A 15,421-nucleotide genomic window follows, 5' to 3' on the forward strand; every position below is an offset into this window, starting at 1 on the left:
CAAGTCACCTAACCTCTGGATTTCGGTCTCCTTTGATTGTGCCCTCCCTCTGCCCCTCCTATCCAGTAATTTTAAAATTGCTTCCCATGAATATCACAGATACACTGGGTTCTTAGCTTTTTTTTTAATGGTTACACATTTTGAAGTATTATACAAAAAGAAACTCCACGCAATAAAAAAACATACAATTATTTCTCCAATAACTATCTTAAATAGAACTTGTATATTATGTAATAATACAAACTAGTACTATTAGAATTAGGTAAGATTCACTACAAATCTAACATAAATTTGTCATCTCTGTTTTACTATTTTCATTTATAAGTGAAAGAATGGTTTATTATTCTTTCTTATTTTTTTAAGTAAGTATAAGAAGAGAAGTACAAGCAACAGAAAGATGAAATGTCAGTCTGTGTAAGAGGTGAAATGTGGATTAAAAGAACCTTGTTAAAAAGGCAAAGAGGAAATGAGAAAGATTCCACAATGTGAAAAGTTACGGACATATAAGAAGTTTATCTAGGAACCAAAGGAAATAACATGTTTTTATTTCTACAAATCCCAACCAAATCATAATTGCTGTGACTGGAAATCATATCAAAACAAATCTGATCAGCTCAATCCCCATAGAAGTTCTCTATGCTCTCAGGATAAAGTCCATAGTCTTAAACCTGGCATTCAAGGTCCTTCTTGTCTCATACCACCCAGCCCCAGCCTCATCCCCCATTCCTCCATCACCACATTCTAGGCCTATTAAGCCATCTGCATTCCCGCCCCCCACCCCCAATATGCCAGGGTCCTGCTCTCACCTCTGGGCCTGTGTTCAAACTATTCCTTCTCCTCTCATACTCCACCAGACTCTTTGCCTCGCTCTCTCCTTCTTCAGGTCTCAGCTGATTTCCCAAGAGTTTATGAGATGCCATTCTTAATATGTTCCTACCTACAAATATTTCCCCTCTGACAGCCCTAATCACACAGAGACATCAGTATCTGTCCATCTTTCCTACAAGACTGTGAGTTTGTTTATGGTGGGAACTGTGTCTTTTTTTCTCATTTTATCTTCAATGCCTAGCTTACAGCAGTCTCTCAAATATTTGTTGAATATTTAAAGATTTAAAAGAGAAGAAATGAATAACACATTGCCTGTTTTTACATACCACAAACATAAAAAAATAGCATAGACTAGGAACTGGGTTACATATTTGAATCAAGATGCTAAGCAATTTCGACTCTTTCATGAGAATTTCCATAAAACCAAGTGTGGTTGCAGAAAGTATTTCCTTTTCCAAGAAAGAATAAGGCCCTGCAGTGGTTCACTCCTTTCCATTCCTGCTACTAACCCCCTTCATTTAGATCTCAGATCCTTTGCTCCCTCTTACTGTAAAACCCTCTTAAGAAGTAAGTTGCCTCCAGTCTCTCCACTCCAATACAGGCTAACCTATCATCAAGTCTAATACACAAGGACCACCATTTTAAAATAAACTATGGCTGCGACGGCAGATAGACTATGCAATATCTGTTCCTTCCCTTCCTTGTTCAGCAACAAAAGTCCAGTCTTATCCAGGGACGTGCAGCAGAAGTGGTTAAGTGTACTCTGCTATGTTTTCAGGTGAATTAACAGTTAGATTGACTAAGTTCTGGCAAAGGGGTTTTGGGCAGAAGAAAGTAAGTTACTTCCACCAGCCCTTAAAATAGCCTGTACAACTAACTCCTAATAGCCAACTTAACCTGCAGGTACAGTAGGCTCAGTGCTGAGGGCCCACATACTTTTAAACACTCAAACAAACATTTTAATTTCTTTTAAAAAATCAAGAAAAACAATAAACTTTTAGGTTTTAGAGAAATAATATATAACATTAGATTTGCCTTTATGCCAAAATAGTTGTAAAATATAAGTTTTAATATTTTTTACAGAGAAAAGGGCCCACAAAGCAAAAAAAAAAAAAGCATCTAGGGACTCATTGAAGCCTAGTTATACCTTCTAACCTTGGGTCATAGGAAATCCAACTGTGTTATTACCAATTTCCTCTTTACTTGAACCAACTTGAGTTCAGTTCCACTGCATGCAGCTTAATGATTCTTAGGACATTTACCCAAGGGCTTTGTGAACTCCTGGCAGGGAGCAACTTTCAGATCCTTTGCAGTCACCTCAGCACCAAGTACAACACCACAGACAAAGAAGTTACATGACAAATGTTTTCTGCTTATGACCATGCCACCAACTTGACAAAACATGAAAGCAAGTCTTCTACAAATTACTTAGAATTATGTGTTTCTTTTCACTGTACTGATTATGCTCAGTATACAAAAGCTCTTTGAGGTTTCTGCTTCTCAGAAAAACTTGTTCCTCAAACCTCAAAAGTTGATTGTAATGAAATCTGATATTGGCCCCAGCACCAACTTGTATAACCCAGAACAAAGTCACTTGATCAATCTGAGCCTTAATTTCTTCATTGGTTATTCAACTAGACAATTGGTTATTTTAATTAGTTAAATGGTTATTTAATAGAGTTCCTAAGCAGTGGCACTACTGATATTTTGGACTAAATTCTTTGTTTTCAGAGGCTGTCTTGTGTACTGTTTAGGAGGATATCTGGCTTCTACCCACTAGATGCCAGTAGCACACCCACCAACTGTGAGAATCCAGAGTCTCCATACCCAATGTTTCCTGGAAGACAAAAATCACCCCCAATAAAGAAACACTAACTAGGATGGTAAACTTTTTCACATATTCATAGTATTCTACAGTTGTTAAAACACTTTACAAACATTAACAAGTGAGCAGACCAGCAATTATCATTTCAAACATAATGAATCTCAAGCTCTGAGATCACCATGCAACTAAATGGTTGAATGGGAGCCACCTTCCTACTTCTATTTTTGCTTTCTCTTGATTCTCTGACCACATCTTAGCTCCACCACTTAGTAGCTGCAGAACCCTAGGCAAGTTCCTTAATCTTTTTTTTTTAACGATTTTATTCATTTATTTTTAGAGGGGAAGGGAAGGAGAGAGGGAGAGAAATATCAATGTATGGTTGCCTTTCCTCCGTCCCTTGCTGGGAACTGGCCTGCAACCCAGGCAATGTGCCCTGACTGGGAATCGAACCGCGATCGACTGGTTCGCAGGCCCGCGCTCAATCCACTGAGCTACACCAGCCAGGGCTTAAGTTCCTTAATCTTTTTATGCCTGCATTTCTCTACTTACCTATAAAGTGAGGATACTAATTATACCCACCTCGTATTATTATTAAAAGAGATAATATACACGAAGGACTTACCATAGCGCCAGATCCATGGTAAATGCTCAAAAATGTTAACCATTATCACAAAAAGACTAGACATCATGTGCTTACTAGGTGTGAAAACAGCACTGTGGATATGTTTAAGAGAAGTTATCATTACATTTTTAAAAACTTACCAAACTATGAACTTACTATACAAATGAAATGTTACAATGCCTTAAATTTGCTTAAAATCCTGAGGGGGTAAGGGGTTGAGGTGAAATATATAAGAAACAAGATTGGTTGTGAGCTGCCAAGTATTCAACTTGGGTCATGGGTATACAGAAGTACATAATACAGACTTCCAGCCAAGATGAGGTGTAGCTAGACACACTGTGCCTCCTAGCACAACCAAAATTAAGGACAACAACGATTTAGAAACAAACAAACAAAAAACGCAACCAGAACTGACAGAAAATTGAACTGTACAAAGTCTGACAATCATTCATCCAGACTGGTAAGAGGGGTGGAGTCGGAGGCTGACAGAGAGGGGTTGCGGCAGAAAAAAGGAGCATCTGGCAGACCCAGGGAGCAGGATGGCAACAAGCAGACCCAGTGAGGCACCCAAGGTGGCAGGCTGACCGAGGTCACACATTCGTGCACAGATAAAACAGGCAGCAAAACAGACCGCGCAATACAGGGCCCCAACACTGGCACATAAAGCACCAATTGAAAACACTTGTGGGGGCTGAGGTGCAGGGAGAGATTCCCAGCCTCACAGGAGAGTTTGTTGGAGAGACCCATAGGGTCCTAGAACATACACAAGCCCACCCACCCAGGAACCAGCACCAGAAGGATCCGGTTTTTCTTGGGGGAAGCAGCAGAAGGGACTGAAACCTGACAGAGAGCAGAGCAAGCACCATGGTTCCCTCTCTGACCCTGCTCTCACACACAGCATCACAACCCGGGTTGACCCACACTGGTGAAAACCTAAGGCTCATACATAACAGGCGCAACCAGACCAAATAAAAATGGCTCAAACAGAACAGATCAAAGCCCCAGAGCCAATACATCTAAGCAACCAAGAGATAGCCAACCTATCAGATGCACAGTTCAAAGCACGGGTGATGAGGATGCTCACAGAACTGGATGACTTTGGTCAAAAATTAGATTTAAAAAATGAAGGCTACATTAAGTGAAATGAAGGAAAATGCACAGGGAAACAACAGTGATGAGAAGAAACCTGGGACTCAAACCAGTGGAGTGGACCAGAAGGAAGAAACAACCAACCAAACAGAAAAGAATAAAGAAACCAGAATTCAAAAAAATGAGGAGAGGCTTAGGAACCTCCGGGATATCTTTAAACGTTCCAACATCTGAATTATAGGGGTACCAGAAAGGGAAGAGGAAGAGCAACAAGTGGAAAACTTATTTGAACAGATAATAAAGGAAAACTTCCCCAATCTGGCAAAGGAAATAGACTTCCTGGAAGTCTAGGAAGCTCAGAGAGTCCCAAAGGTGGACCCAAGAAGGAACACACCAAGGCACATCATCATTACCTTAGCCAAGATTAAAATGAAGGAGAGAATCCTAGAAGCAGCAAGAGATAAGGGGACAGTCACCTACAAAGGAGTTCCCATCAGACTGTCAGCTGATATCTCAAAAGAAACCTTACAGGCAAGAAGGGGCTGGAAAGAAGTATTCCAAGTCATGAAAGGCAAGGACCTACATCCAAGATTGCTCTATCTAGCAAAGCTTTCATTTAGAATGGAAGGGCAGATAAAGTGCTTCTCAGATAAGGTCAAGTTCAAGGAGTTCATCATCACCAAGCCCTTATTATATGAAATGTTAAAGGGACTTATCTAAGAAAAAGAAGATAAAAAATATGTACAGTAAAATGACAGCAAACTCACAATTATTAACAAACACACCTAAAACAAAATCAAAAGCAAACTAAGCAAACAACTAGAACAGGAACATGATCATAGAAATGGAGATCACATGGAGGGTTAGCAACAGGGGAGCGGGAGAAGAGAGGGGGAGAAGGTACAGAGAATGAGTAGCATAGACGGTAGGTATAAAATAAACGGGGAAAGCAAGAATTGTATGGGAAATATAAAAGCTAAAGAACTTATGACACATGGACATGAACTAAAGCAAGGGAATGTGTGTGGAAAGGGGTGTGCAGGGTGGAGGGGAATGAAGGGGGAAAATGGGACAACTGTAATAGCATAATCAATAAAATATATTAAAAAACAGCCCTGGCTGGTGTAGCTCAGTGGATTGAGCACGGGCCTGTGATCCAAACATGGTGCTTCAATTCCTAGTCAGGGCACATGCCTGGGTTGCAGGCCAGTTCCCAGCAAGGGATGCATGAGAAGCAACCATACATTGATATTTCTCTCCTTTTCTCCTTCCTTTCCCCTCTAAAGATAAATAAATAAAATATTTTTTAAAAAAGTACATAATACTATTATCTCTACTTTGTTCACTACTTAAATTTCCCAAATGAAAAATTTTATAATACATTTTTCTAAGTTGGCTACTATCATTATTACCTTCTCAGGTCCCCTCTGGAAGACTGATACACTGTATAACTCAAAGAGGTTAAAACTGTTAAAAGCTCTATAAAATAAATATTCCTATGATAAAAAGTACATTGCTTGCTCTTTACAAATTAATTTATAAAATAAAAACTAACATCCTATCCATGCTATTCCATTTTTATTGTCTTATAAAATTTACTATTGGTAAGATTTCCTTTGGAAAAAGAAAACTTTCCTTATGGAAGGGCGTTTGCAAAAGAAATTCCACAACGAGTTTACATTTGGGAATAGTACAAGCATTAAAAAAAGGCTCCAGAATGGAAACAAATGAACTCAAATTCCACATCTACCTCTTAGTATATCTGATGCCTTATTTTCCCCATCAGTTAAATGAGGATAATAACAGCACCTGCTATATGGTTGTTCTGATGAAAAATTAAGCAAAACACTAATGCCTGGCACAGAATAAGTAATCAATATATTTAGCTATTGGGCTGGCCAAAAAGTTTGTTTGGTTTTTCTCTGTGCAATGGCTCTAGTAGCACTTAGCTGTTTTTAACTTCACTCAATACAATTTTGTTAGACTGTATTGTGACCACCGTTATATCTGCATACTTTAAAAAATTATGAAAATTGGTGAATTTTTGTATAGCCATTTTAATACTGAAGATGGAAGAAAATGTGCAACATTTCTGACATGTGATGCTTTATTATTTCAAGAAAGGTCCCTGGCTGGTGTGGCTCAGTGGATTGAGTGCCAGTCTGCGAATGAAAGAGTCAATGGTTGGATTCCCACTCAGGGCACAAGACTGGGTTGTAGACCATGTCTTCAGTTGGGGACACATGAGAGGCAACCACACATTGGTATTTCCCTCCCTCTCTTTCTTCTTCCTTTCTCCTCTCTTTAAAAATAAATAAACGAAATATTTTTTAAAAAAAAGTACAAAGGGAGCTGCAATGCAAAAAAAGGATTTGTGCAGAGTATGAAGAAGGGGCTGTGACTAACAGAAAGTTAGTGGTCAAAAGTGGTTTGCGAAGTTGAATGCTGGCAATTTCTTTCAATGGATGATGCTCCACAGTTGCATCGTAGATCAGTTGAAATTGACAGCAATCAAATGGAGACATTAACTGCGAAAAAATCAATGTTCTACCATTGATTTTTACCAACATACTCAAAATATGCCAACAATAAAGTTACTGGTGAAAATGAAAAATGTGTCTTTTATTTTACAGAAAAAAACATATGGACTTTTTGGCCAACTCAATATTGTTATTATTGTTACTGTTCTTTCTTAAAGGGATCTCTTATTGGATTCTTCCAATAAAACTAACCAGTATCATGACAGTGTAAAAGATGAATATTTTCAAAGGCCAAGAAGTGAATAAAGTGAAACAATAATATCTACCAGTTTCCTTATATAAAACTTTAAAAGAAATTTAAAAATGTATTAAGGTCTTATAAATTAAAAAGCCCATTCCCATTAACACCAAGTAAAAAAAGGACCTGCACATTTCACTGGCTGAGAATACCACCAAGATGGTATGGGGTGGAGTTGGTGGTGAGGCACTGAGCAAGCTGGAACAAAAGCTTTGGACCAGAAATCAGTCCTGGTTTTCCCTGGAAAACAATACAGCACAGTGATTCACAAAGGAGTCAGTCTATTCAAGTTCTTATCCACCTTCATCATATACTAGCTATACTAATTAAATTCTCTAAGTGTAGGTCTCTTCATTTGTAAACTGCAGGTGGTAAGAATGCCTGCCTCAAATACACATTGGTGTGAAGATTGAATGAGATAATGCAAATAAACACTCAACACAAAGCATAATACCTACGAAATGTTAGTTATTGACATGATTGGTCTTAACTCTGCTAGAATTCCAACTTCAATAATTTTCAACCCCATTGAGACCTACTGATAGTGACCCCTTTTCACTAACTCTTAGGCCCCTCCCACCCCAATCCTTCACTTCTATCCCTGAAGTCCACCTGTATAATCAATCACTCCTTTGCCCTTGTCTTCATCATTCTTGCCTGGCAAATTCCAATCCTTCTATCCATCTGCTCTGCTCCTTCACTCAGGCAGCTGACTAGTCTCAACTTAAATTCATGACCACTAACATCAAGAGATGCCCCAAAATACCACTTTCTGAAACTCACTCAGTTACTTCTTCTCCTACACCAGGGCTTCTCAAATTTAAAGGTGCATACTGTCCAGTACAAAAGTCACACATGACTACAATCATAAAATTACATTAAACTTCAGTCCTTCCAATGCAGTAGGCACATTTCAAATGATCAATAGCCCCATGGGGCTGGCGGCTACCAAATGAAACAGTGCAAAAATAGCACATTTTCATCACCACATAAAGTTCTACTAATGGCAATGTCCTAGACAATTGTTTCATACTTTCTCCTCCCTCCTCAAACCTCCAACCCTTCCTCTCCCACCCTTGTTTTTAGCTGATAATCTTGGTACCTAATTCAGTGAGAGAAAAAAAGTGAACAGAAAATTTCCACAGCCTCTCTCATCACATCTACCAACCCACATGCATCTGTACCCATATATTCTGCCTTCTTTCCTGTTACTATATAGATGAACATGGTCCTACTTAACCCCTCCACTGATGCACTGGATCCTATGTCCCCTATTCTATTCAGGAACATCACTCCAGCAATCTCTTCTCTTCCAAATCAATTTTCCCTCTCTACAGGATACTTTCTGTGAGCATACAAGTATTGTATAATTTCTCTTGTCTTAAAAAAAGTCCTGTTATTACCCCATTCCTCCACTTTCCTTTATAGAATTCCTCAAGAGTTATCCATACTCAAAATATCCAGTCCTTCCCTTCCCATTCTTTCTTTTTTTAATAACTATTTTATTTTATTTTTAATATTTTATTTATTTATCTTTAGAGGGGAAGGGACGGTGAGAGGAAGGAAACATCAATGTATGGTTGCTTCTGGTGCATCCCCTGCAGGGAACTGACCCCTGCCGGAAACTGGCCTGCAACCCAAGCATGTGCCCTGACTGGGATTCCAACCGCGATTGTCTGGTTCGCAGGCCCGCGCTCAATCCACTGAGCTACACCAGCCAGGGCCTCCATTCTTTCTTGAACCCATTCTTCAATCAGCAGCTTACAAGGCCTTAAGATGACCTACATCATACCCACTGACCCACCCCTGTCCCCCGCACACACGCTCTCCGTCATCACCATCTCCCCTGGATCAGTGTTTAGACACACAGCCCTCCTTGCTCTTCACTCACACTGTTGCTTCTGCCTGGAAATCTTTTCCTCTGTATAGGTGGCTTCCTATACACGGAAGCCTCCGTGTATGGCTTCCTCCCTCCTTTTTGCCACAATGCCACCTTCTCAACAAAGCCTTAATGATCAACTTCCTAATATTGCAACCCTAGCCTACCCCACCCCACACTTCCGTGTCCTACTTATCAGGACCTGACATATTTTACCATATATTTCAGTATGTAGACCACACACACATAAAAAACACTATGAATGCATAGATTTTTGTCTGTTTCACTAGGGTGCGCTTAATTTTTTGTTGAAAGCGGTAATCAATGTTACATAGTCTTCTCTCTCCAAATCAGATTTAGAAACTTCGGTGAAGTAACACACATGACATCAAGTGGTCTGTAAAGTTAAAGACACCCGTTCCTGACTCATCGTGACCTGCAAGAAAAAGGCACGCCTCAAACATGAGGGACAGGAGCCCCCCTTTCTTTAGAAAAGGACTTTTCCCTTCAGGGCAGAGGCTACCACCTGAAGCTTGTAGTTCTGGCAAACACACAGATCGGCCGGTTCTAAGGCCCGGCCAAGCGGACTCTCTTCCCGCAAAAACTCACCGCCATGGCGCCGCCCAGCCGACAGTGCAAACCCACGACCGTGACCTCGGCGATCCCCCTCCCCAACGGAATAGTTATAACCTGTCCCGCTCCCTATCAGGGATCCCAGGTCTCCCAAGTCACTAGAGCACACACTCCTGCTGAGGCAATCGCTGGCTCACTATTAACTACCGGCGGGTGAATCTCTTAGTCTGCGGGAATTGTAGTTCCAGGACCGCTAAAGCCCAAGTGCAGTAGGCACTTATTGACTACAATTCCCAGAGAACAACGGGATACGGAAAGGTGACCCGATAGGCCATTCGGAAGTGACACCGGTAGTGAAGACATGGGCACATTGAACTACAAAGTCCGCCTGCGGCTGCGCGCTCCGACTGCAGTGAAGCCCCAAGCCTTAGTTCAACTTTTTCACCCAGTGGAGGTGGGTGGAGGTGGTTGGGTGTCAAGATGCCAGGATGTGAATTTTTTTTTAATTTTATTTATTTATTTATTTATTTATTTATCTTTAGAGGGGAAGGGAAGGAGAGAAGAAGAGAAACATCAATGTGTGGCTGCAGCTTCTCATGCGTCCCCCGCTGGGAACTGGCCTGCAGCCCAGGCATGTGCCCTGACTGGGAATCGAACCTCCATCGTGTGGTTCTGTAGGCCCGCGCTCAATCCACTGAGCCACACCAGCCAGGGCAAGATGCGAAATTTATTAGTCTTCTGTGGCAGATGCTAATTATGACTTGCCACTGTGCGTGTATATTTATCACTGTCGGTGGCATTCAACAGCCCAGAATTTAGACAGTTTATAACCATTTATTAACAATCTTCATTTTTTAAATTTAATTTTATTTAAATTGTTGCCCTGACTGGTGTAGCTCAGTGGATTGAGCTCGGGCCTGTGAACCACAGGATCGCGGTTCGATTCCCAGTCAGGGCACATGCCTGGGTTGCAGGCCAGTTCCCAGCAGGGGACTCAGGACAAGCAACCATACATTGATATTTCTCTCCTTCTCTCCTTCCCTTCCTCTCTAAACGTAAATAAATAAAATCTTTAAAAAAATTGTTGTTCAAGTACAGTTTTCTGTCTTTTACTCGCATCCTGACCCATCCCCGCCCCCACAGCCCTTCCAACAATCTCCATTTTTAAGAGAGGTTGATGACTACCTGGTGCCAGTGCCAATCTCAGGCTACTTCAGCTATGCTGCTATTCAAGGCTGAGCTGTGTGCTGCGGTAGTCAGTAGCCACATGTGGCTATTTAAATTTAATAAATAAATACTGAAATTAATTCAAAAAAGAAAATAAAAATTTTGGATAAATTCTAGTCATGCTGCATTAAATTGCCACCTCTTTAAAAAATTAAGTTCTTCAGTTACACTAGCCACCCTTCAAGCGCTCCTTAGTTTATGTGCCTGGTGTTTATCATGTAATCAGACAGTGAGGAATTAGAACCTTTCCATCATCAAAGAAAAATCTACCGAAAAGTGATGAGCCACGGGTTTTACTTTCTGGTGGTCAGTTCATGTATTAATTCAGTACACATTCATTAAGTATCTACAAAGCACTTCGGGGGAGAGAGACAGCCCAGAAGTGTGTCTTTCCCGAAGGACGAAGGGGAGAATTTTGTAATGAAAATTTTTATAAAAATAAATTTTAACTTATATGCAATATGTATATATGTAGTCAAACTCAAGAGTCAACTTTCCACCATCTCTCACAGCCTGCTGGGAAGAGGGTTTCTGTAATGACAAATACTTCTGGAAGGCTGTGGTCCAAGGCCATTTTTGTTGACTATAGCATGGTCTCTGGAACCAGAGGGAGCATGTAACTCTTCTTCAAATTGAAGGTATGTACACTCCAGATTCTACCTAGGTAAGAGATGTGCCTGTGTACAAGGCAAACAACAACACAGTGACACCTGGTGGCAAAATGAACAAACCAGACTCATCTGGGGAAAGGTAACTCTTATTCATGAAAAAGTGGTATGGTTTGTGGTAAATTCTGAATCAACCTTTTTCTAAGGCCATTGGACACAGAACCCAAGTAATGCTGTACCCACTCAAGGATTTAGACTTACTGAAGAGTAAACAAACAAAATTAATTTTTTCTCCTGTAAAAAAGAAGTGTCTGGAGGCTTTGGTTAGAAATAAATGATGAAGATTTGCTTAAGGGTTTGCAAACCATAACTAGGAACAGCTACAGGAATACCCAGAGTGGTCAGAAGAAAAAAGAAAAGCTAAGTGCCCCTATAGTAAAAAGTGTATTCTTGAGATAAATCAACCCTTCATTTGTAGCCTCTGGGTTGGTAAATCCTCTAGATGACCAGTGGCCTGGATAATGGATACCAGTTGGTCTGACATGTGACATTGTCTCCTTAGTCCTTTAGGAGTAATCAAAGGGTTATCTGGATGGAGGTCTTGTGTATATCCAGGTGTTAATGCAAGACTGGAAACTTCAAAATTTAAGTTCCAGGGCTAGTGAAAACAAGAACAGAACCATTTCCTCATGCCTCCACCTATTCGATTTTAGTAATTTAGCAGCTTAACTATAGTGACTTTGTTGTATTTCTTCACTCTATTCATACCTACATTTTTCAACTAGTATTAAAGTACAAATCTAATTATGGCCTAATGGAATGTCTGGCACATAGTAGGGGCTCAATAAAAATGTGCTGAATGAAAGAAAGAAGAAACCTTAGACTATGTAGAGAGCCTACTATTGGCACTCCTGCCTCTGGGCTCTTACACATATAAATACTCTCCATTACTTTCCACAGCCTCTTTCTTTGGTCACTAATCATTTAGACACCTCTTTCGGACAGCCAAATTCTGGGTTAAATAACCCCTCCTAGATGTTCCCTGAAGCACTCCCTTTCTCCTTTCCCTAGGGAAATTCAGTATTTTACTGAATATTCACTGCCTGTTTATCACTAGACCATAAGCTCTATGAACAGCAGAGGCTGCCTAGCACAGTGTCTGGCACATAGCAGATGCCTTATAAATATTTATTGAATGAATGAGAATCCTCATCCTCCATAGCTCTTATAACCATGATTATAGTTTCCTGTTCCAATTCTGCCCTAACCAGTACTATTTGTCATCTTTGATTCATTAGCTTCTAATGCACATTGTTATTTAAAAATTATTCATACAACAAATATTTATTAAACACCTCCAAGTAACCTAAGGTAGAGCTAGGATATAGTAGGGAACAAGGCAGACATGGTCCCTGTACTCACATAGCTTACAGTCTAAAGGGACATTAAAGAATATAAGCAAGTAATTGGGTGGTTACAAATTATGAAAAATCTACTTCCATATGTCCAATTTCATCATTTTTAATTTTCCTATTTAAGACCCCAATATTCTTCTCTTAAGCATCATTTGAATTCCATTCATTCAAGAAAAATTATTTACCTTCTACTATGAGCAAGGTACTATCCTAGATGCTAGGATACAACACTTGAACAAGGAGAGGTGCAGTCACCTCCCTACAGTCTAGTGGAAGAGGCACACATGGAAGCAATGGGAGTAGTGGGAATCCATGGAGGCATTTTAGGCAAGGGAGGAACATGGCTCTATTTGTGTTTTATAAATATCATTCTGAAGAAGGATCACGAGGGAGCAAAAATACGAGTAGGAGGTTATTGCAATTGTCCAGATGAGAGGTGATGGTAGTTTAGACTATGGTGGCAGCAGTCAAGGTAGAGAATGGTGAATCAATTCAAGAGATAATTGGAAAATGAAATTTATTATAGTAATACGACTTTTTAATTGAGAATTGTTGATTCTTTGCTAGGCCATGTGGAATAACCTCTCTAGAGAAGTGAAATTAGAAAGGTTACATAGTGAATAAGGATTCAGGCTCTGAATCAGACAGACCAAGTGCATCATTGGGCTATAAACTAGCCAGGTAACCTTGGGCAAAACAATTAACCACCCTATGAAAAAAGGGTAATCATAATAAATACCTCATAGGATTGCTGTAAGGGTTGAAGAATTCATATGTTCATAAACCACATATGTCTATCTGGCATATAGTAAGCACTTTAAAATGCCAGCTATTTTTATTATTATTCTAGGAAAATTGGCCTATAAACATTAGTTTGATTAAAATAGAACAGGCTTGCCTGTCCATAATAATCTCTTCCCTAGCCTAACTGAGCTAGTTATCACTATATAATTGCATGTTATACCTTCTTCAGCTGTCAGATCACATCAAGATCATTTTTCAAAAGTACAAAACAGAACTCACTTCTTGTTTTTTTTCCAAACCCACCCCACCAGTATCTCCACACAATTCAATTGAGTCAGCATTTCCAAGTTTAGATCTGTAAAGCTATAATTAGTTTTGGCTTGTCTTTGAGTGCTTTTGTATTTGTTTTTCACGCATATTTACCTAACTTCCCCACTCTTGAATGACAGTCAAGGAAGAAGTTGCAGGCACTTCTTTTGATAATTCTGTTCCATAAGCAAGTGGCACTCAAAGAATATGGGTGTCGCTTGCCTACCCTATTAGATATCTTTTGTTTTTAAATGATTTTTTCTTCATTACTGTTCTACTTTTACTTTTTATGCATACTGAATGGTGAAGATTTTTTATGATACAAGAAATGAGTATAGGGAAGAAAGAAGAATCCTTCCAGGACTTAGGTGCTTAGCTAATCTTGGGGTTGCTCTGTGTGTAACCTCTGACAGTTAATGGGCCTTAGAGGAAGAGTGTGTGGGGCAGTTGTGTCACCAGGCTTTGGAGCAGGATGCTTGAATGAACTGTCCCATGCTAGCTTTGTTTCTTCAACTTGGGACTCTGAGTCTTCCTGTGTAAAAGGTGGATGATGATCATAATACCTACTCCTTAGGCCTGCTGTGAGGAAATGAGCTCACCAAGCCAGGCAATTAGCCCAATATCTAGTCCACGGTAAGTGCTCAGGAAATATTAAGCTAAAGAAAAAGTGAAGGATACTGGAAGCCAGTTTGTGGAGAAGTAAAGGATACTGGAAGTCAGTGCTCTGTGTTCCCCCAAAGTTCATATGTTGAAATCCTAATGACCAATGCAATGGTATTACAAGGAGGGGCCTTTGCTTAGGTCAAAAGGACAGAGTCCACACAAATGAGATTAGTGCCTTATAAAAGAGACCCCACATTTGCGAACCAATGTCACCCCAATAAATTCAATAAAAGTAAATAAATAAAAATTTAAAATCTAAAAAAGGAAACCTCCAAACCTCCCATCCCCTTTCACCTTCTGACGATACAAAGAAAAGTGTGTAACCCAGAACAGAGCTTTCACTCAGCCCTATTGGCACCCTGATCTCAGACTTCCAGCCTCCAGAAGTGTGAAAAATAAATAGTCTGTAAGCCAACGGTCTATAAGCCACCCAGTCTTATCACCCAAAGTAAGTGATATACTTTGTTATAGCAACTTGGACAGACTAAGTAAATTAACAGAAATTCTAAATCTGACTGACATGAGCTAGGAACAAGTAACCATATTCATTAGAGAGACTTTTTACACTTAGATAAATGTAACCAAATTAGAGATATTGCACTTCTCAGGTACCAATATTTTGAGAAACCCTTTTGCCCTGATTTATTCTAAAAAGGTAGTATTTGTCATGCTCAGGAATTAGAAATCACTCACTCACACCATTCCAGATTTGGCATCCACAAGCTTCAGCCAGCCACCTTGTCAACATTCCACAGAGCATTGCCAGCCCTGTCATAGGCTCATATGGAAAATGTGACACCTGAGTCATCAAAACACTGCTTGTCACCACCATGACCAACGCCACTGTGGAATAGTATAAGG

The 15,421-nt window shown here is 39.9% G+C and overlaps 1 protein-coding gene across 4 annotated transcripts in view; it reads right to left on the reverse strand.

Annotated features, from left to right (window-relative positions):
• Positions 1 to 9,795, reverse strand: part of LARS1 (leucyl-tRNA synthetase 1) — a 69,343-nt gene extending 59,548 nt beyond the window's left edge. For 2 of the 4 annotated variants that reach the window (XM_037045915.1, XM_037045914.1), the window contains exon 1: positions 9,631 to 9,795. In XM_037045915.1, the coding sequence (XP_036901810.1) occupies positions 9,631 to 9,636 (6 nt within the window). In that variant the 5' untranslated portion in view covers positions 9,637 to 9,795. Of the gene's footprint in view, positions 1 to 7,268; positions 7,383 to 9,547; positions 9,568 to 9,630 lie in introns of those variants that run through there. The other 2 variants (XM_037045916.1, XM_037045918.1) reach the window with 2 other exon arrangements.
• Between the last annotated feature and the right edge of the window lie 5,626 nt (positions 9,796 to 15,421).

The sequence above is a fragment of the Sturnira hondurensis genome, unplaced genomic scaffold, assembly GCF_014824575.4.
Source record: "Sturnira hondurensis isolate 20B ecotype Veracruz unplaced genomic scaffold, ASM1482457v3 Scaffold0004525, whole genome shotgun sequence".
Lineage (NCBI taxonomy): Eukaryota > Metazoa > Chordata > Mammalia > Chiroptera > Phyllostomidae > Sturnira > Sturnira hondurensis.